This window comes from Tribolium castaneum, chromosome 1 (genome assembly GCF_031307605.1).
Source record: "Tribolium castaneum strain GA2 chromosome 1, icTriCast1.1, whole genome shotgun sequence".
NCBI classification, from domain to species: domain Eukaryota; kingdom Metazoa; phylum Arthropoda; class Insecta; order Coleoptera; family Tenebrionidae; genus Tribolium; species Tribolium castaneum.
This window is the reverse complement of record NC_087394.1, coordinates 5,351,867-5,374,700: the sequence shown is the minus strand read 5'-3', so window position 1 is coordinate 5,374,700 and position 22,834 is coordinate 5,351,867. Positions and strand designations below refer to the sequence as shown.

The window sequence follows — 22,834 nt, the reverse complement described above, 5'->3', positions numbered from 1 at the left end:
AATTTACCAAATTAAGTTCAATTTCACTGTTTTTTGTATAATTCCAAATAAAAAAATAAATAACGATATTTTGCTCTCCAACGTACGTATTACAATTTAATTAATAATTACCCAAAAAATTAAAACTCACCTGACTTTCACCACACTACAAGCCGACGACTTTCCACTCCTATGATTGGTCACAAGCACAAACTCGACAGTATCGCCAACTTGTAAATTAACATTATCCTTAACTTCCGTCATGTGGAAGAACAACTTTTTGCCCTCTTCCACTTCATAAGCCAAAAAACCGAAATGACCTTTGATTGCATCTACCGTTGCTCGTAGTTTCTTTCGTACAGCAACAATGTTGGCAGCCCTGCCTGTTGAATCCACTTGTAATTGTACATGGTCACCCACTTGTAACAATTCGCGTTTATTGACAAGTCCCATTATTCCAAACTCATATTCCAGTGCTTTCTCTTCGGGATCTTCCGTTTTTATTCGAATAAGTCCGGAGTATTCCGTTTGATCGGGATTTACCGAACGTAAAGGACGGACTACTGTTCCGTCCAAAACATCGCCAATGACAGGCGGTAGATTTATCGTACCTTTCGGAATAATTTTAACGTTTTCGGCTGAAGAACACGTGCCCGAATTGCCGCGACTACCCAAATTGTATTCAACTTCTTGGCCCAGTTCAAGACTGTTGGGCTCGCCTTCGAAATTACTACGAAAAAATACATACAATTATTATCAAAAGCTACAATGGGAATCTAAAAGCTCACCTAAAATGGAAAAAGACTTCTTTATCATGTTGAGTAGTTTCGATGAATCCAAAACCGTCTTTCAACGCTGCTATGAAACCTTGGTATATTTGACAATTGTTGCTAGTTCTATGTTTAATTCCGTTGGTTTGTGTAGCGGGTTGCACCACTTGAATGTCAACTGCTATTAATTCTTTGTTTCTCTTCACCTGATTTACGTTAAATTCGACCTAAAACAAACGAAATTCCACTTTGATTGTTTTTTTTTATTTCATTTTATTCGAAAAATTTGGGATGAACAGAATACTCAATTAATAAAATGTGAACTAAAATGAATTATTTTTTGCACATTTCGTTCGATTTCGAAAAACCCACTAAAAAATTTCGAAACGTTTGAAAAATTTGGCGAAAAATGTCCTATTATCGCCTACTTCAATAAATTTTAAAGCGCTATTCACCAAAAAACTCCCGAATTTGAAAGATTTTAACCAAAATCAAAGCAGAAAGTTCCAAAATTATGCCTGAAGTGCCTTGTTTCGGTCCATTTCAGCGAAATTTTTAACGAGAAAATCGGTGAATGTGAGAATTTCAATCAAAATAAAACAGAAAATTGGGAAAATGAAGACATAGTGTTTGTCAAATTAAAACTACGCCATCTTAACTTGTTTCTCTCGATTCAAAGCATTTTTTCACCGAAAAATTTCTCCAAAAAAAAAAGCAAAAAATCACAAAATTATATTGGGTTGCTTGTTCTATCCGCTCGATTAGCATTGTTTAACCACAAAAAACACTAAATTGGCAAACACAACTAAACTGCCAAACACAAGAAAAAACTTAGATAAGTCAGATCTGCAGTGCAGTTTTTTGTCTGTTTCGATGGGACTTAACACTGTTAACTGATTTAATTTTAAAATAAAATAAAAGCAAAAATAAAGCATAAAATCGCAAAAAAGATTTGTTTTTAGCTTAAAACTCATCAATCCAAAAAAATTGCCAAAAAAGAATATAATAACTTATTAAATCCAGCCAAAAATCTACTTTTTATTTTCATTCAATTTGGAAAGTTTTGCAAAAAAACTCACTAAATTTTTAAAACAAGCTTGAAATTAAATCTAAAGTCCTTCATTTTCGGCTAATTCTTGTGATTTAAAAAGTTTTTGCCGAGTAATCCACTCAACCAAATAAAATTTCGGGTAAAAAGGTACCGTATTTATACAAATAAATACCTTATTTTCGTTTGTTTCATCGATTTTGAATGTTATTCATCAAGGTGAGTTTAAATTGCAAAGATTTCACCAAGACAAGGTTGAAAATTTCAAAATATGGTCTAAAATGTTTAATTATTGTCTGTTTTTTTTATTAACATTGGTTTTTTTTTAATTTTTAAAATATCCTGTAGAAATCGTAACTAAAAACTCACTGAATCTGAGGATTCCACCAAGACATAACCGAAAATCGTAAATATAATTATATAACTTATTCGTGTTGTCTCGCTCAGTTTACCGTGTTTTTTTACCGAAAACTCACTGAACCAAAGAAATTTATAAAATCTAGTTTTAAATGTGCCAGTTTTGATCATTTTGTTCAATTTGGATTTTTTTACGAAAAAGTCACTAAATTCACGAGAAGATCTTAAAATTATAAGAGCACTCAAAAAAATGTAGACAAACACAAAAGAAGGTAAGAAATGGGTTGTTTTTGTCCATTTTTGTAATAAAAAAAATAAAATAAAACGTAAAAACAAGATGATTAAATTTGCTTTTATTGAAAGCATTACCAAAACAAGACAAAAAACATTGTCAAATTAGTTCTCAAATGCAATTTATTTTCCATGTTTCACATTTTTTTACAAAGAAATTCATTAAAAAAGAAAAAAAAACCCAAGCAAAAAAAAAAAAATTAAAATTATAGTTTGAAGTGTAATATTTTCGGCTTTGAAACTACAAAGCACGTTTTCCTAAAAACTTTAAACTCCCAAGTTTAGCAAAAACATGGCCACAGCAAAGCCAAAAATTTGTAAAAATTGGCATAGAATTCGTAATTTTTACTTCTTTGTGATTTTTCAATAAATAAATAAAATAACAGAGAAAATCGTAAACATCTTGCAAGAAAAAAGCACTAAATTTGTAAAATCCGATATAAAATGCAGAAGTGTGCTAGTCAGTTCCGAGAAACTCACTAAAATCGAAAAGTTTCAAAAATTTCACAAAAGACGACAATTTCTAAAGAAATTAGTTCTAAAATCCGTTATTCTCGAATGTTTCAATACATTTTAAATGATCTTCATTAAGAAACTAACTAAATATAAATCATTTATCAAAAAAGCAGGATACTCTACTGAAACAAGCTGACGGATACAAATCCCATCGGATTTATTTTTACTAACATTAACTTTCGACATTTTTCAAAATATATGTTTTTTGTATATTGTATAATATGTATATATACAATTGTATATATACAATTATAATAATAATTGTATATATACTGATATGTCAAAAGCTTTTGATCGCATTTCCATTGAGTTATTAATATCAAAATTAGATAATTTAGGTTTTGGGGATCCAGTCCTTAGTTGGATTTATTCTTTTTTATCTAATCGTGTACAGTATGTAACTATAAATGGTGTTAAGTCTCGCGCAATTCACCCATCCACAGGTGTGCCTCAGGGGTCACATCTAGGCCCTATTCTTTTTTCTCTATATATAAAGGATGTCAAAACAGCGATCGAAAGCTCTGAAATCCTTCTTTTTGCCGACGATGTAAAGATTTTTAAAGTTATTATAAATCCAAACGACTGTGATATATTACAACGTGATTTAAATAGTTTTTGTATGTGGTGTAAAAAAAATTTTTTAGAACTGAACATAAATAAATGTAAATCACTAAGATTTTCTAGAAAATTATATTACAATCTACCATCGTACTTTATATCAGGCAATCAACTTGAATGTGTCACTCATATTCGCGATTTAGGAGTTATTGTAGACAGCCAGTTAAGTTTTGACTATCACGTTAACCACATTTTGTCGAAAGCAAACAAAACATTAGGATTTATAATAAGACAGTGCTCTGATTTTTCAAGTTTGCGTGTTGTAATGTTATTATATAATTGTTATGTTCGTCCAATTTTGGAATACTGCACAATTATTTGGCAACCTTGTTATAATGTTCATATTAATCGAATTGAAAATGTTCAGAAAAAATTTGTTAAATTTGTATGTTACAAATTTAACATATTTTATGACAAAAATAATTATATAAACATTTTAAGTTATTTAGGACTATCCTTACTATCTTCTCGTAGAATATTTTATGACGCGTCGTTCGTATATCGTATATTGTCTGGTAATGTAAATTGTAATCCTATTCTTCCGCTATTTTATTATTATAATAATGTTTGTGGTTTTTACTTATGTTATTTTGGGGAATTTGTTAAAAAATCGTCTAACTTACTGACACTTTGTGTATGTCACTTGTCTCACTCAATTTATCGATTTTTTTCCCCTAAAAATCATCCTTACCTTATCTCCAAGCCTCGGGTAATGCTTCATATCACAATCTTTCGAATAGAATGGTAAAGTCTTTTTGACTCCGTTCACTTGATAAGTGATCAACCCCGATTCGGGAGCATGTTCTCCATTCTGATTCTTCGTGGGACTTCGATTCAACCACGTCGTCGTCGGTATCTCCTTAAAAACAGTCCCCGTCAAATTATTCTCAACTCTCGTCTCAAACTGCACGCTTCCATGCGGCAACCACTTCATTCTAATGGCACTTTGTCGATTATTCGAAAACGTACTGGTCTGATCCTGAACGACAGTAAACTCGTACTCGTCATTCACCACCACTTCTCTATCCACATCCAGTATTTCATTGAAATGGAAAAACAATCGAGCCTCACGTTCCACACATTTCAAAAACCCGAACCCCTCCTTCACCGATGCCACAACTCCTTGCTCCCGCTTCTCGCCCGACACCAGAAAACTCTCGTCCAAAAGCGAAATATGCGTCGCTCTATTGAGTCCATCTCGACGATCCGTTGCGATTTTAAACTGCACCCAATCACCATGACGCAGCGTGAAGTCCCCACGTTGGTCCTTGTCTCCGAAGGAGATCTCCACTTCGGAGTGGTCGGGGGCCCGGTAGCGGATGCGCCCCGGGAGGGCGTCCGTTTGGTGGCGTGCATTGGGGCCCCGATCTAGCGGCTTCAGCACCTGGCCTTTGAGGATTTCCGGTTTGAGGTCCTCGAAGATGACGGTGCCGGAAGGTAGACGGGTTATGTTACAGGCGACTTCTTTACCGTTGCGCGTTTGAATGGTGAATTCGACGTCGTCGCCTAAGCGTAATTCCTCTTTGGTCTTGGCTTCGGAAAAGTGAAAGAAGATCTCTTTGACGACGTCGGCGCGTTCGATGAAACCGAAACTTTCTTTCATTGAACATACGACGCCTTGGTATTTTACTGGGTGGGCTGGGTTCTCGAGACGCACGTGGCATGCCCCCAAGTTGCCCCTACGAATAAAAAATAGTAGTAAAAATTGAAGAACAAAAAACGCTTCATAATTTTCGAATGAAAGACAAAAATGCATTTGTCACTCAAATTTTTAATTTTTTTAACTTAATTATTCGTAAATCAATACTATTACAACAGTTTATTTTCAGGAATCATCCATACAATAATACCAGGTTCGTCAAGTTTTACACATCTTTGTAATTTATATAAAATTCTAAAAAAAATCATATGTGATTTTATTGTATAGAAGAACGATTTGACCAACTTTTAAAATGATTACTTGTATGGTGTGTTTTTTCACTTTCGCTTAGTTAACTATAGTCTAATGTCAACGATGTTTGGTCCATAGGTGTATTTTGAGGTAGTGTATCGAAGTGCCTAATTAGATTTTTGAGAAAATGTGTCGTTGATTTTTAATTTCTGTTTGATATTGGGGCAGCTTTTTTCCCATGAATTTTGGTAAAATTGTAAATCACTTCCACAAAAGGTCTCCATCAGGATGGTGATTTTAAAAAAATTATTACATTTGTAGTAAAATTGGCACGCGATCATTGGTGGGTCTGAAGGTTGAGGCAGCTGGTAAGAATTTTTCAGGCCCGGATTACCATTTATTTTATCTGTTTACTCTAAATGGAATGTTAATCTTTAAATCTTACGGCAAGAGTTCATGCGAATTGTAAACGAAGAATTCGTGCTTAGACCAAAATAGTCATCAATTTGAACTTCTGATGTAATTTTTTAATAAAAACATTTTAAACACGTTAGTGTACTTATTCCGGTCCTGGCTTTAAAACCGCCCGATGGGACCGTGCCGCTAGTTGTAAAATTTCAGTCATTACTGTTATTGGGGTAGGTAGTGGATCCTTTTGTAGCGAAGATTTATTACTACTCAATCTTGTCCCTCATAAATTATACTGAAATTTCCGATGAATAATATCAAAATGGCTTTTAATCCAATTCTAACAATTTTTTTCAAGTCAAATTTTTGCAGATTAATTTTGTTTCGTATTTCCGATCTATTGATGTAAAAAAAAGCTAATGTGATTTTTTGGTCAAATGTTTTTTTTCGTTTTTATTGGACAAATGAATCAATAGAAAAAAAATATTTTTTTTCCTAGCGAGATTGGATATCAGTGCAGTGGAATATACTTATTTCCTATTTTTTTTCTCTCTTCTAAGAGGTGAAGTGCCTGAGTGTAAAACTTGACGAACCCGGTATTTAATTTTTGTTAAATAATTAGTAAGTTATTTGTCTCATTCTTTGGAATTTTAAAGCGAGCAGTGTATTGTATTATCTATCCTTTATTACATAAAATACAAAAAAATTATGGCATCAGCGGTAATCAAGGGTTATTTGGTAGTAAAATTACCATTGGGAGCGCCACTGAGCTGAAAAAATGGCGAGAAAATTTTTATTCGCATGTTTGGAGCGTTGTATAAATTTTGGGACTTACACTTATTACACGAAATGATTTGTATCTTGACATTCAACAGCCTAACCTTTTGGAACAATTTATGCTTAAATGTATCAACAGTTGTTGATCTTAATTGCAGCTTTGTAGATTCAATATTTCATGTTTTTTTTTTTTTCAGTGGAAAAAAAATCACTTCAATAATACTTATAGTACTTGATAACGCAATTGTATTAATAACACTTTGTAATCAAAAATAAAATCTTATTCACTTTTTATCCACTTTCAAATTCCAACAAAAAAAACTTTATAATCACGAAAAAGCGCACAACCAAAGACAACGCTAGTATTTACCAACACATATTTTATATATTTTATATTTTAAAATATTTTTAATATTTTTCTCTAAATTGTAAAAAATTAACAGTATACACGCAGAATTGCTAAATAATTGATTAAATGAAGAATTACGAAAATTTCGTTACTGTTTTCGGCACGTCCGAAATGTCTAGTAAATTTTAATCCCGAATTGCAGAATTCAAGTAAAAATAAAAATACAGGGTTATTCACATTAGACTCAGAACCGAGCAAGTAAAAAATGCAACACAAAATACAGACTCCAAAGCAAATTAGATTCCAGTTATGATGACATCATTAATTATTATGTATTTGAATTTATAATTTGATTTTAAAAATAATGATAACGTTTGCTGTAATGCTCAAACATTGTTGCGGTTTCGGCTCGTTTGCACAAAGGAAAGAATAACAACAGTGAAAATAATAAAAAGAATTTCGCTAAATATTTTTATAGAAAAGTTATTATGTGATAAACACACTTATTTTTTATAAATACTCTGTCCTTACACATTCAATAATAATTAATAACGCCCTAAAAAAGCAGAAAGGTACACAAAGTCCATAAAAGTGTGAATTTGACCTTTCAGAAGAGCATAATAAAGATCCTGCTTTCATTACCCAATTTTCTAGAGACTTTTGTCCCTATTTGGCAATAGCACTGAAATTTTTGACGCAAGGTTGAGATTTCTGCCCTAAATATCCTATCATAACACTCTGAAAGGGTAGAAATGGACACAAAATCCATAAAAGTAAAAATTTTGACACTTCCAGATGATAACATAATCCTCCTTTTAAATGCTATTCTCTATTAAATGATTCTGCCAGTGAATGTTTCTAGTGATGTACTGTTCTGCCAATGAATTTTCAGTTGATGACCAGTTCTGTGACGTGATGTTACGTGGTGGTCGGCGTGCATCGCAGTAGGCGAGAGCGCAACAGTCGGTAATGAGCAGTGGCACGGGTCACTTCGAGAGGCGACTTGATTTATTTAAAGTGTAATACAAATAATGTGCCATTCAATTTATTCAGTTTGTTACCTGCTTTTGTCGCGAACGAACGTGTCATCAACTCATCAATCCGATCGAAATTTTCCAGTTTAACGGGCTGATTTCAAGTTGAGTTACGACCCGCGCAAATCATGATTGACATAGCAACGGCGCAGTGTCAAGATGCGACCGTCGCTTCCTAATTTCAAGTCAAATTTTGCGCGCAATTTTGCTACCGTTGGCTGCGACACCTCACGAGCAGTCGTAAGTTGATTTGCGACCTGTCAAATTTCCAATTTCATGTGAAAATGGCGGTTGGGTCCAAATATTGGCCCCTTGGGCGAACGATTTACTTGAAACTGCTTTATAAATTCAAGTGAAAGTGAAAACAGTGATAAAGACGAACGACTTTTGAGACTATTTTTGATCAACGGCACTTCGGAAACCCTACTTTTTCAACGAACCCCGGCTTGATGGAACCGTTTGCAGTTCATTTCGCGAACTTTGACGAAAAACACCAAAAAGGGGCGTTATTCTGCCTTGAACCCCATGTATAAGCTATATGTGGCTCGACACTGGAACAAACAATAAAAGGTAGGCAGCAGAGGTCACATTTTCAAAAGCACAACTTTGAAAACCGTCCAGAAAGTGACTGCAAGTTTGGACAAGAAAGCCCCCACAATTTATTCATTTTCCAACAGCAGCAGGAAATCCCAGTGCCGATGTTTGTTGATGATCGCAAAGAAAGGAAGTAATTACTGGATGGAAGAGGAGATGCAGCAGTTTTGCCCGTAAATACCTATTGCCCAGGAATTGGATCGTGGAAATCGGAATTTGGTGTATATTGATAAATAAACTAAATTGTAAACTATGAAAGAATATATTTGTTTGAAAATGTACCAAAATACATTATTTATACTAAAATAAATAATAAAAATTCATGAACTACAGCTTTTTTAGTATGGTAAGGTTATGTACATCCACACTGAAAATTTACACAACTATAAGTATTAAAGTCACCGTTTTAACTATAAAATATGTAGAGGTAAGTTTGAGGTAGATCGCAGTTACTAATTTTACTTTTTGGAACTTCTTAAATCAGTTCTGATCAAGTTTCTGTAAAAGAATGAGCTTGGAGGCTGCTTTTCGGCAATTCCAGTTTAACAGCATTATTAACAAAAGCCTTGCACTTGTTCAATGACTTCAAATTTCTTTTTCAAACCATCCACTGTCCTTGTTCTTGGAGTAACTGAATTTACGTGTGACTCGACCTGGTTGTAGGTCCTTTCTCGGTGAAATTAAGTCAGTGAAGGTCTTTTTTATGCCCCAACGATGCCTCAAACAAAATGCCTCAACGCTTTTAAATTTCATTAATCAGCACTTGTATTTTCATCCTGTTTTTCGACCGCCGGCATTTTTAATCGTTCTGCAAGAAACAACACAAAATTAAAATTGCTTTGACCATAAATGACTGCTCACTAATATTTTTTATTACATTTTTATCATAATAATACTTACCCTTGATTTTTCTTTTCACTTTGAACACAAAAGCAAAACTCAAAATTAAAATTTGACATTTCGAAAGTCACGTGACCGGCGCAAAATTTTGCATCACGGACAAAAGTTGCTGCTACGCTGCGACATAGCACTTTATCGACTTGAGATCGGACGCATCTCGTGGTCGCAGAGAGCGCGCAAATCACCCGCGCAAAGTTGCACTGCGACCGTGATTTGCACCGGTCGTATCTCACAACTTGAAATTGGCCCGTAAGAGCCTAATTTCAAGTTGAGTTACGACCCGCGCAAATCATGATTGACATAGCAACGGCGCAAATCTAGCAATGTCATTCGTTGCTACTAAGCAACAGCGACCCGCGCAACTTTGCGACCAAACTTGAAATTCGGTGGCTAGTGATCGCGGTTAGTGTAGTGTATGTGTTAGTGTAATAGAATAGACTAGAAGGAAACAATCTGGATTAAAGGGTAAATCTACAGTGATTTATTTTTAGGAAATCACATAAAATCTGTATTTTATCCAACTAATGGTGGTATTTTATCTCTAACTATCTCTGTTATACTGTTACGTTTATAGAGTGTTAGCAACATGACACCGCCTAACACAGCTGTCTAATTTGCGATTCTCTAACTGTCTCTGTTAAAATAAGGGTAATAGCGTTCCCATTTGTTCGAAAATGTAATTTTAGAGATAATGGAAGTCGATTTTGACGTATGACTTACTTTTTGATTCAAATATTTTATTCGAAAATGTCAAGAAGTTTTCATAAACTTATCATTTCGAATTTATAATACCCCGAAAAGTTTCACTAAAATGTTAAAAAAAGTGAATGAAGAAGACGAGTGCAGATCAAGGCAAAGCATATCCTTGTCTATTGAAAAAAAAACACATTTTTTGTTTTCAAATATTTTCTGTAGGATCTCGTGTTGGATAAATTATTTTATTCTGGGCAGTACAAAACTGCCAAAAACAAAACAAAAGGGAGAAACAGAACTTGAAAGAAACGAAATAACTATTAAATGACAAAAAATATAATTTGAAATAAATAATACAAATAATGTTTCCAAAATGAAGAGTACACAGTGTTAAATTTTTTATATACACAAATTTTGGTTCCTGACGAATTTTAAGTTGTGTTCATTCCCATTTAGGATTGCCAAAAATTTACCTTTGCAACATTATGGATAATTATACCAGTTGATTTTTTTCTAAAATCAATCTTATCCCCTTTCTTCGTTTTCCAACACTTTAAAAACCAAAGGTCAAATTGTTTGCGTGATTCTAAGCTTCTTGTTTTATTCACTTATCACATTTTTAATGCAATTTCTTGTTAATTTGGTGAAACATCGTAAAAATTCACGACCTCTCACTGTCACTGTTAGTTTATGGCGCTTTATTTAACAAAGAATGTTAATGTTACTAACAGAGGGTAACAGAGTTTACAGAATATAAATTTAAATAACAGCTGTAATTTTTACAGTAATAGAGCAATAACATAGTAACAGAAGTTAGAAAATAGCACCATAATTTAAGGGCACATTATTCTAATTTCATTGTATTCTATTTCAGTAGGTCCGTTTAAGAAGATGATGCTTTGGAAGCACAAGACGTCATGTCATGAAGGTTAGTGCATTTTTTTTCATGCCCAATTAATTTATTTTTAATCTCTTGCTACAAACTCTAGCGGAAGTGCATTTTAATTTTTTAAGTGAGGTGTTGAAAAGTGATAGTTTGAGTGAGATATTTCAAACACAAAAAGTATAAATAAAATAAAACACTCAAATAATTTATTGACACGTTGTACTGATTTTGTCTTTTAATTTCAATCGATGAAAGTCGCTTGCTGTAAAGCTTTTTTTATTGGTTTTGTTTTTAATTTATTTTTAATGTTTGCTACAACTGGTAGCAGATGCCATATAAAAACAAGTGCATTTCATTTAAGACCAAGTGAAAAAAAATTGATTTTTGTGTTGTTTTTTTTTCATTTCACAAACCAATAATTCCTTTATTCCCATCATTTTCAAAATCATTGTTTACCTCATTCTTACGTCCTTTTTTCCTGACAAGAATGCTCTAAACCTCCATATGGTTCTTGCTGGACAAATTAGTTATTAATTTGACTAATTAAAGCAATTCTTAAATATAATAAGTATTGCTGATTGTTACAACCGTAAAACTATGTTAAAACACCTCTTGTATTCTTACATTGCTGAGAGCATATGAAACGTAGATTTGACGAAGATGTAACGTAAAGAACAATTTATATTTGATATTTAAAAGCTAAAGCGCCTTCAAAACAATTAATGCTAAAATGCTAAAAAAGGTGAAATGTAGAAATTAGCTTCAAATTTCTTTTAGAAACCTACGCCGAAGTGGGTGTCGCGCGTTTCCTTCCTTTCCTTAATAATTTCTTAAAATATAAAAATATGCGAAATCCCATTCTCGAGAACGTAAATTTTACAAAATTAAATTTTTTTGGTGAAATTTTTTTTATGTTTAATGTAACAGCCCTGAAAAAGACGTGTACACGTACAAGACAAAACTGTTCTGCAACAACACTTTTGGTTATTTTATTTCTTCGTTAATTTAATTAAAAACTGTTTTTCTCATATTAATTAAAATCGGTATTACATTACCATTGTTATAAAACTGTGTTTATTAATTTCGCAACTCATGCAGCACTCCTTGCGCTCGTGCTGTAAACAAATTGTGCATATGGAAAATTGATTTCCAAATAAGATAATTTAAAAAAAATCAAAAATTATTTACGTTTCATAATTTCAGTTTATTTGCTGTAGGGTTACAATAAATATTTGTTTATAAGAAACAAAATGCTATAAAATATTTTGAATGTAAATTTAATAAAAAGGTGAAGCCATCTGGTTTATTAATTTCAAAACAAATTTCAAAGTCTAAATAATCTGATGGTATTAATGTAATAAAATGTCCATTTCATGCAATAAAAAAAAATTATAACTTTGCTTCACTTGATTTCGAAAATACATTGACATTAAAAGAAAATATTGTAATTATTATTATTATCATCAAATTCTGACACACTTAAATATTACGAATTCTATGTCAAAAAATTGAAAAACATGTTGAATTTTTTATTAATAAAGAATATTACTACGATCATTTGGTTCCTGCATAATTGTTGAATTCCGAAATGTAAAAAATTAAATAAATATAGTTTTTGTTTAATGGTCTTTTAACAAACCTGTTATTCGTCGCTATTTGGAAGCTGACTTTATCGCCAGCTCTCAACGTAACATTGCCTTCGACGTCGTCTTTGGTGTAGGGTAGAAAGAAACATTCACCTCGATTTTCATAACTAATCCTTCCTGTTGAATCTCCACCGGAGCCTTCACCTCGAAGTTCGGTTGTAACCGTTCCGGTTACCCTTTCTTCGCTCATAACCTGTTGTGATGGGAAGAGAATTACGTTTTGACGAAAATAAGGAAATAAAGACACGACTCACTACTTCCGGTGCTATTTTTGTAACGGCGCTCGCTATCGGTTTGCCGGTTCGTCTATCGTACGTCATTTCAAATTCCACCGGATCACCAATTTTCAAATGTTCAATATTACCACTGAACTGACTAAAATGGAAAAAGAGACGAGCCTGTCGTTCGCAGCACTGGATGAATCCGTAAGAATGCTAGGAAAAAGGAAACAATTGAAATAATAGCAAGTGGTTCACACTATTATTATATTACAAGTGCGATTCTCTCACCACATTATTACGAAATGACGAGACTGCGTTGTCTGATTTAAAAAAATGCACTCGATAAGATTCCATTCAAACTGAACTACAAACAGTTATATTTTTAAGTCTTAATAAAAAAAAACTAACTTTTACTCGTCTTCAAGCTGCTAAACCGCAATTAATTAGCACATAAATAAACCGAAAATTTAGCAATTGAACAATTTTAAGCAATGTTTGAGATAAAAACGCAGGCTTTGTGTAAAAAACTGCTAAAACTAGATAGAAAAATCATTAAATTGGACCGAAAATTGTCGTTTTTTCCACGTTTTACATCCAGAAACGTCATTCCTTAGTAAAAATTAGTGAAAAATGAAACATATTACATACAAAATCTTTGTAGTTATGTTTGCTTCTACGAACAATTATTTCAAAAAATTTGTTAGAAAAAACGTAAAAATCACTGAATTGGATTCAAGCGCCCTGCGAGATTTTGTAAAAATGAAACAAAAAATCAATGATAAAAATTGCAGTCTATTTTTTCGAACCTCTTACTAAGTTGCACAGTCAAAAAACCAATTAATTTAAAAAATTTTGTCAAAAATAAGAACAAAATCATGAACTTCTTTAAGCAGATTTTCAGCACATTTTTCGGCAAAAACCACAACTCATTAGCAAAATTTCCACATAAACCAAAAATTCACTAAATGGTTCAAAAAGTGGACAACTTCAGGTAACGTTTGGGATAAAAACGCAGATTTTGTGCGCGATATTACTAAATCTAGATGAAAAATTATTAAGTAAATTCGCTTTTTTCACATTCTTCCTCCATAAACAACACTATTTAGCAAAAGTTCGAGAGAAATAAACTGAGCTAGCTCTCACACATCGTGCGATTTTTTTAATTCTACAAGCAATAAATATTTCGCAATATTTCGTTAAAAAAAAAACAAAAAATCGCCGAATTGTGTTGAAATAGTAGTATTATTTTCGCATTTTCAGAGCATCTAAACAACACGTTTATCGCACAATAATAACGTGTTACTTGCGCCTTTTCTAGGGGTCAAAATGAACAAGTTTTTTGCAAGATTTTGTAAGAATGGCATAAGAAATTAATAAATGAATTACGTTCTAAATTGCTGTATTTTTCTTTTCTTCGAAATTCTTACTACATGGCTACTAATTTAAGAAATTTCGTCAAATAAAACAAAAAGTAATAAATAAAATAATGCACACTTTAAATTTAAGTCCTAATTTGCTGAAACTTTTTTTCTACGAGAATAAATAATTTAAGAGAATAATTTTAAAACGCTTAACTTCTACTAGATTCAATCTAAAATCATAATATTACTGTGCATTTATCAGCTAGAACTGCGAATAATTAGCAAAATTTAATCACAGATAAAGCGAAAATTTACCAAATACATTTATATAACATAGTTACAATCTTAATGAACGTTTGAAATAAAAACACAGACTTTGTGCAAAATATAAACAAACTTGAATAAAAAATCACTATAAATTGAGTCGAAGATGACATTTTTTGTCGTCCTTTTCACGCATTTCCACCAGAAAATAAATTATTTATCAATAGTTCGAGAAAAATAAGTCGAAAGCAGTGATTTCGGAAAATTTTGTAAAAAAAAACAAATCATCAAACTGTGTTAAGAGGTTGTTTTTTTACGTAATAATTTGTAAAAATGAGATAAGAAATCAATAAATTAGGTTCTAGAGTATTTTTCTCTATTTCTTACTTCTTACTAAATGGTTCGGTCAAAAACGAATTAATTTCGAAAATTTCGTCAAAAACAAGACGAAAAATCACAAATACATAAAGTAATGCACACTTTACGTCCTAATTTCAAGCAGCTTTTGCTGTAACTTTTTTCTAAGAGAATAATTAAAAATGCTAAACTTCTTTAATCAAATTCGATCCAAATTGTATTATTTTACCGAAAATTTACCGAATAGTTCGACTAATGAAGTAATGACTAATGAAAATGACTCTATCTTACAAAATTCTTCATAATTTTCCCTCAAAAACGACATTATTTAGCAGCAGTCCGAGAAAAATAAACCGAATTAATCTCACAAATCGTGTGATTTTTTACTTTCATTATTTCGGAAAATTCCGTAAATCCTCCTAATTTCAGGTAATTACTTCTACAAAAAGAATTTAAAAGCGCTATATTTCCTAACCAGATTCTGTCTAAAATTTTTCTTTGATAACAAAATTTATTTAAAACGAAAAATTGCTAAAAGTTAGCAAAAATTCGTTAAAAAAAAAATTAAAAATACAACGAATTTGGTTGAAATGGTGTTATTTTCGCCTTTTTCTCGCGAAATTTTGAAAAAATAGAATAAGAAATCAATAAGTTAGATCAAAAATTGCAGTATTTTTTTCTATTTCACACCTTTTACTACGTTGCTCAGTCAAAAACGCAAATAATTTGAGAAACTTCGTAAAAACAAAGCAAAGAGTTTCGAACAAATAAAACACACACTTTAAACATTCTTATTTCAAGCTACATTTGCGTTCCTTTTTATTACAAAAAAATATAAAAACGCTAAACTTCTTTAACCAGATATTGAATCTAGATAAAATTATATTTTCAACACATTTTTCAGCTAAAACCGAAACTGATTTGATTAGTGATTAGGAAATTTCGTCATCAATAAACCGAAAGTTTAGCAAAAAGTTCGGATAAAAACGCAGATTTTGTGCAAACTATTACTAAACCTGGATAAAAAATGAAAAAACTGAGTCAGAAATTACATTATTTTGCCGCTTATTTCACGTTTTTCCATCATAAATTCTTAACCAAATTCGGTTTAAAATTATAAGGTATCACTTTGCCTTTTCCAGCACATTTTTCAGCTAAACCCACAATCATCCTAAATAAACCGAAAATTCACCAAATAGTAGTTCACAAAATTTAGTTTAAAAAAGGCAAAAAAATTCTGAGAATTTGTTTGAAGCGGTGTTATTTTCGTAAGTTTCTCTTAAGATTATGTGAAAAAAAGGAAATAAATCAATTTGATGAAAAATTGCTGTATTTTTCGTCCTAAATAAAGAAAACAGTTACTAACAAATAAAATAACGCACATATTAAACGTCCTAATTTCATGCAACAGTGCTGTTTATTTCTTTTACGAGAAGAATTTAAAGACGCTAAACGTGTTTTGCATTTACGTAGAACATTTTGAATTACAATTAATTTTTAAATGTGAATATCTTAAAACCAAATGCAATCACTAAAACCTAATAATTTCAAAATAAACAAAAATGACAAAATTTGGTTGAAATGGTGTTATTTTCGCCTTTTCTGGTGAAATTATGAAAAATTAGAATAAGAAATCAATAAATTTGGTCAAAAATTGCCGTACTTTTTTGTATTTCAGACCTTTTACCACGTTGCTCAGTCAAAAACGCAATTAATTTGAGAAACTTTGCAAAAACAAGACAAAGAGTGACGAACAAATAAAAAACACACTTTAAACGTTCTAATTTCAAGCTACATTTGCGTTCTTTTTTATTACAAAAAAATATAAAAACGCTAAACTTCTTTAACCAGATTCAATATTAAATTATATTTTCAACACATTTTTCAGCTAAAACCGAAACTGATTTGATTAGTGATTAGGAAATTTCGTCATCAATAAACCGAAAGTTTAGCAAAAAGTTCGGATAAAAACGCAGATTTTGTGCAAAATATTACTAAACCTGAATAAAAAAGTAAAAAAATTGAGTTAAAAATAACATTATTGTGTCGCTTTTTTCACGTTTTTCCATCATAAATTTAAAACGCTGTATTTCTTAACCAAATTCGGTTTATAATTATATGTAGGTATTACTTTGCCTTTTTCAGCACATTTTTCAGCTAAACCCACAATCATCCTAAATAAACCGAAAATTCACCAAATAGTAGGTCACAAAATTTAGTTTAAAAAAGGCAAAAAATTCAAAGAATTTATTTGAAACGGTGTTATTTTCGCAAGTTTCTCTTAAGATTATGTGAAAATAGAAAAGGAAATAAATTATTTTGATGAAAAATTGCTGTATTTTTCGTCCTAAATAAAGAAAAAAGTTACTAACAAATAAAATAACGCACATATTAAACGTCCTAATTTCATGCAACAGTGCTGTTTATTTCTTTTACGAGAAGAATTTAAAGACGCTAAACGTGTTTTGCATTTACACAGAACATTTTGAATTACAATTAATTTTTAAATGTGAATATCTTAAAAACAAATGCAATCACTAAAACCTAATAATTTCAAAATAAACAAAAATGACAAAATTTGGTGTTATTTTCGCCTTTTCTGGTGAAAATTTGAAAAAATAGAATAAGAAATCAATAAGTTAGATCAAAAATTGCAGTATTTTTTTCTATTTCACACCTTTTACTACGTTGCTCAGTCAAAATCGCAATTAATTTAAGAAACTTCACAAAAACAAGGCAAAGAGTGAGGAACAAATAAAAAACACACTTTAAACGTTCTAATTTCAAACTACATTTGCGTTCCTTTTTATTACAAAAAAATATATAAAAACGCTAAACTTCTTTAACCAGATTCAATATAAAATTATATTTTCAACACATTTATCAGCTAAAACCGAAACTGATTTGATTAATGATTAGGAAATTTCGTCATAAATAAACCGAAAGTTTAGCAAAAAGTTCGAACATTGAACAAATTTAACCAACGTTTAAGATAAAAACGCTGATTTTGTGCAAATTATTACTAAAAAATGAAAAAATTGAGTTAAAAATTACATTATTTTGCCGCTTTTTTCACGTTTTTCCATCATAAATTTAAAACGCTATATTTCTTAACCAAATTCGGTCTAAAATTATATGTAGGTATTACTTTGCCATTTTCAGCACATTTTCCAGCTAAACCCACAATTGATTAGCAAAACTTCATCCTAAATAAACCGAAAATTCACCAAATAGTAGTTCACAAAATTTAGTTTAAAAAAGACAAAAAAATCAGAGAATTTGCTTGAAACGGTGTTATTTTCGTAAGTTTCTTTTAAGATTATGTGAAAATAGAAAAGGAAATAATTGATTTGATAAAAAATTGCGTATTTTTCGTCAAAAATAAAGAAAAAAGTTACGAACAAATAAAATAACGCACATGTTAAACGTCCTAATTTAATGCAACAGTGCTGTTTCTTTTCTTTTACAAGAAGAATTTAAAGACGCTAAACGTGTTTTGCATTTACGTAGAACATTTTGAATTACAATTAATTTTTAAATGTGCATATCTTAAAAACAAATGCAATCACTAAAGCCTAATAATTTCAAAATAAACAAAAATGACAAAATTTGGTTGAAATGGTGTTATTTTCGCCTTTTCTGGTAAAATTATGAAAAATTAGAATTAGAAATCAATAAATTAGGTCAAAAATTGCCGTACTTTTTTGTATTTCAGATCTTTTATCACGTTGCTCAGTCAAAAACGCAATTAATTTAAGAAACTTCGCAAAAACAAGGCAAAGAGTGAGGAACAAATAAAAAACACACTTTAAACGTTCTAATTTCAAGCTACATTTGCGTTCCTTTTTATTACAAAAAAAAATATAAAAACGCTAAACTTCTTTAACCAGATTCAATATAAAATTATATTTTCAACACATTTTTCAGCAAAAACCGAAACTGATTTGATTAGTGATTAGCAAAATTTCGTCATAAATAAACCGAAAGTTTAGCAAAAAGTTCGGATAAAAACGCAGATTTTGTGCAAACTATTACTAAACCTGAATAAAAAAGTAAAAAAATTGAGTTAAAAATTACATTATTGTGCCGCTTTTTTCACGTTTTTCCATCATAAATTTAAAACGCTATATTTCTTAACCAAATTCGGTTTAAAATTATATGTAGGTATTACTTTGCCTTTTTCAGCACATTTTTCAGCTAAACCCACAATCATCCTAAATAAACCAAAAATTCACCAAATAGTAGGTCACAAAATTTAGTTTAAAAAAGGCAAAAAATTCAAAGAATTTATTTGAAACGGTGTTATTTTCGCAAGTTTCTCTTAAGATTATGTGAAAATAGAAAAGGAAATAAATTATTTTGATGAAAAATTGCTGTATTTTTCGTCCTAAATAAAGAAAAAAGTTACTAACAAATAAAATAACGCACATATTAAACGTCCTAATTTCATGCAACAGTGCTGTTTATTCTTTTACGAGAAAAATTTAAAGACGCTAAACGTGTTTTGAATTACAATTGATTTTTAAATGTGAATGACTTCAAAACAAATGCAATCATTAAAGCCTAATAATTTGAATAGAATAATTGACAAAATAAACTTTAAAATTATTCATTTCCTTAAAACCAAATCTTACAATAAAAAGTAATAAAATCATTATCTTTGTAATTTTACGTTTTAGTTCATGTGAAAAAACTGTGTAAAAACTCAAGAGAAAATCGCACTTTTCCCGCTGTTCAGGCAAAAGCCCGTATAAAACGTCGCTCTCTTGTCACATAAACATAATAAACCGCTAAAAGCTGTCGATCAGCCGTCGTTCAAATCAATATTTCACGATCAGAGTCAAAATTTCCATGCGGTTACTGGCACTTGAAATAAACGCTTCAAAACCCCCACAGCGTATAAATCACAGCCTGTCCTTTATGTAAATTTGTACGCCAGTGTGAGTGTGTATAAATGCAACATCATGTTTACCAGCAGCTTTTCGATGATGCCCGTTTCTCTGGTGCCCAAATTCGACGAATTGGAGTCGTTGTAGCTGCTGTTGTTTCCGTTGGAGAAAACGTTGTTGCTGGTGATGGTGCTGTCTCCGCTGCTGTTGAACATGTTATTCGAATCGAGCGAGAACGTACCAATCGGAAACCGAGAATTTGTATGTGTGGTACTTGATGATCCGTACAGACCGTTGCTGAATGATGAAGACTTGTCCTGCAGCAAAGGAAAGTCTTGCCCGAACCGTGAATTAGATGTGGAGCGATTTGTAAAATTAAATGCTTGAGATGCTTTGCCTACAAGAATTTTTTTAATGTTTTATTAAGTGTGTGGGGTGAAAATTACCGTTGCTGGTCATTGGTTTGAAATCGATGATGGCAGAGTCTTGATTCATGGTGTCGGGCGGCTGGAAGGATTTCCACTGAGGATTGGTGGACATAGTCTATCAGTACAATGATTTATCTTTTCACTTCTTATCGTTTCTTAAGTGTAGTGAATATCACAGAATGGTTAGTGGTATATGTAAATACCCCACAAAAGTCAATTATGGCAGCCGAGACCGTACTAATAAAATTATCACTCCTACTTTGAAACCAAGTCACAAAGGTACAATTATGCTCAACAAACTTCACAATAATATATCGTTATTACAATGTTACTAGAAAAACAATCCAATAGGTATAAAAATTACTATCCACAGTCACTCAAAATTTAATTATAACAGAATATATAAATAAAAAAATCCTCAGATGTCTTCAATGCGTGCTGGGTGCGTATTGTGCTGTTATGCTCATAATTTGTCAAGGCCAGTGGTTGCGCTGATACTGGTTTACTTTAAATTTTCTATGCTAATTTTGAAGTTTTTCTTAGTTACACAAGCTGAAAAAAAGACAAAGCAGCATTAATAAAACGAAAACACACATGTTTTAAACAAAATTTGAAAGGTTTTAGTCTAAATCCGCTGTTTTCGTAACAAAGTCCAATAATTGATAGTACGACATTTAAATCGCTAAAAGAAAGCTCGATTTTTCATAGCTTGTCAGTGTATTAATCGGACTTCGTTTGAAAACTTTTTTTTTAAATAGCGCCCTTACTTTAAAGTACATCGGAAAATCAATTCATTTAGACTGTTAATAATAATTAATAAATAACGAAGTAAGAATTTTAAAGACGAATCATTAGTCAATTAAAACATGAGCACTTTACTACACAAGATAGTAACGACTAATGATAGCTACTAAGACACAAACATTTAGCAAAATTAATTAAAATATGCGCCAAAAAGATAGTTCATTAAATAAAAATAAAAAATAAAACATAACAAATGTTTGTATTTTTTAAATAAAAAAATCTAGATTCTCAACTTTTATGTAGTTATACAGGGTTATTCACATAACCGGAGTCTTATATTTCACAAATAAAAGTCCAACACAAAATACAGATAATAAAAGTAACTAGACGCCTGTTATGAATATATGATTTAATTATCAAATTGATGCTCTGTAAAATGTATTTCGTGTTGTGTTTTTACCTATTCAAATTCGAAGTCTTATGTGAATCATCCTGTGTATGTAGCGATAACACTCTAAGTCCATTATTTTTAATAAATAAAATTATTTACAAAAATTGTAGATTTTGAAATTTTGACCAGCGTAATGTTAGAGCGACAAAGTGTGAAGTCCAAATTATTTATAAAACAATAGAAAAAAATATTTTTTTATTCTTTCACTTGCAACGATTGGGTTTATTCTATTAGAAATTGTAAAAATCCCCCTCAATGAAATTAGAAGACTTTTTAAACTTTCGTAAAATTTATTTGAATGTAACATCACCATGTATTGCAAGAAAAAAATGTGAAGATGGAAAAAACCAATTCAAATTATTAGAATTATTTGGTTTCAGTTAAAAAAAAAGACCAAGATATAGAAAAACTACATTTTAAAACAAATTTCACAAAAAAAACATTAGTAAAGCGAAATACGATAACTTGATGACACAGCTTAAATCAATACCAGGGGAAAATCAGAATTATTACAGAAATTTTCCTTATATTCAAAATGCTGAAAATTTTCTGAAAATTAACAATTAACCTTCTTACTTAATATATTTAAATTGTCAAAAAAAATATTACAATTTCAATGCATTAAACTTTAATTTATTTTAGCTTTTTGCATATTGAAAAAAAAACTTTATATGTTCACTCTGTATATTTTATTACCTATTAAAAAAATTCATTTCAATAATTTATTAATTTTATTAACAATTTTTTTTTAATTTACCTCAATTAAAAAATTCAATTCAATTCAAAAAAGTAAACCTAAGCTTTCCAATTTACTGACGTTAAATATGGTATAAATGCTTTGAGAAAAAGCATTGAAAAATTAAAAACTAACTGTTAAAAAAATAAAAAGTAGATGAGCCAAACCAGAATTTGTTGACATCAATCAGGTTACATCAATTGCAAGCATTACAAAAGCGTGCTAATATTTATATCACTTTACAAGATTACATCCACGAACGACCAACTTATTTATTTGTGGATGTTCCGATAAAATACGACCTTGACTCGCCTTATCTACCATATTTTTAAAGCTTTTCTCTTTTGAGAAAAATAACAAGACTAAAATGTCTCAAGATTCTTATATTTTTATCGCTTTATGTTCAGTGTTTGAAGAACTCTGAATATTTCCTTAAAAATTCAGTTCATCATCTCAATCCAAATCCGGGATAATGTCAGGAACGTGCTTGCTTTACATTTGTTTCTAACGATTCGATAATAACAAACTAAGCGGAAAAAATTCGAATTGAAATCGTGTCTCCAAGTACCCTTGAAAAATATCGGCAGAATGAGATATCGTACCCTTAAAACTCCCAGAGATTTATT

At 31.0% G+C, this 22,834-nt stretch overlaps 1 protein-coding gene and 1 long non-coding RNA gene across 3 annotated transcripts in view; both read right to left on the bottom strand.

Moving 5' to 3' along the window:
- Unr (Upstream of N-ras) overlaps positions 1–22,834 on the bottom strand; it is a 31,309-nt gene that overhangs the window by 3,391 nt on the left and 5,084 nt on the right. For both annotated transcript variants that reach the window (XM_008198665.3, XM_962070.5), the window contains exons 2-8: positions 20,296–20,829; positions 19,933–20,246; positions 13,012–13,191; positions 12,751–12,950; positions 4,271–5,258; positions 768–976; positions 131–709 (exon numbers count right to left, since the gene is read on the bottom strand). In XM_008198665.3, coding sequence (XP_008196887.1) covers positions 131–709; positions 768–976; positions 4,271–5,258; positions 12,751–12,950; positions 13,012–13,191; positions 19,933–20,246; positions 20,296–20,389 — 2,564 coding nt within the window. In that variant the 5' untranslated portion in view covers positions 20,390–20,829. The remainder of the gene's footprint in view (positions 1–130; positions 710–767; positions 977–4,270; positions 5,259–12,750; positions 12,951–13,011; positions 13,192–19,932; positions 20,247–20,295; positions 20,830–22,834) is intronic.
- On the bottom strand, positions 8,956–12,744 carry LOC135267161 (uncharacterized). The gene is made up of 2 exons (XR_010335500.1): positions 9,533–12,744; positions 8,956–9,440 (listed from the first exon to the last, which is right to left on the bottom strand). It is a non-coding gene; the product is annotated as an uncharacterized LOC135267161 (long non-coding RNA).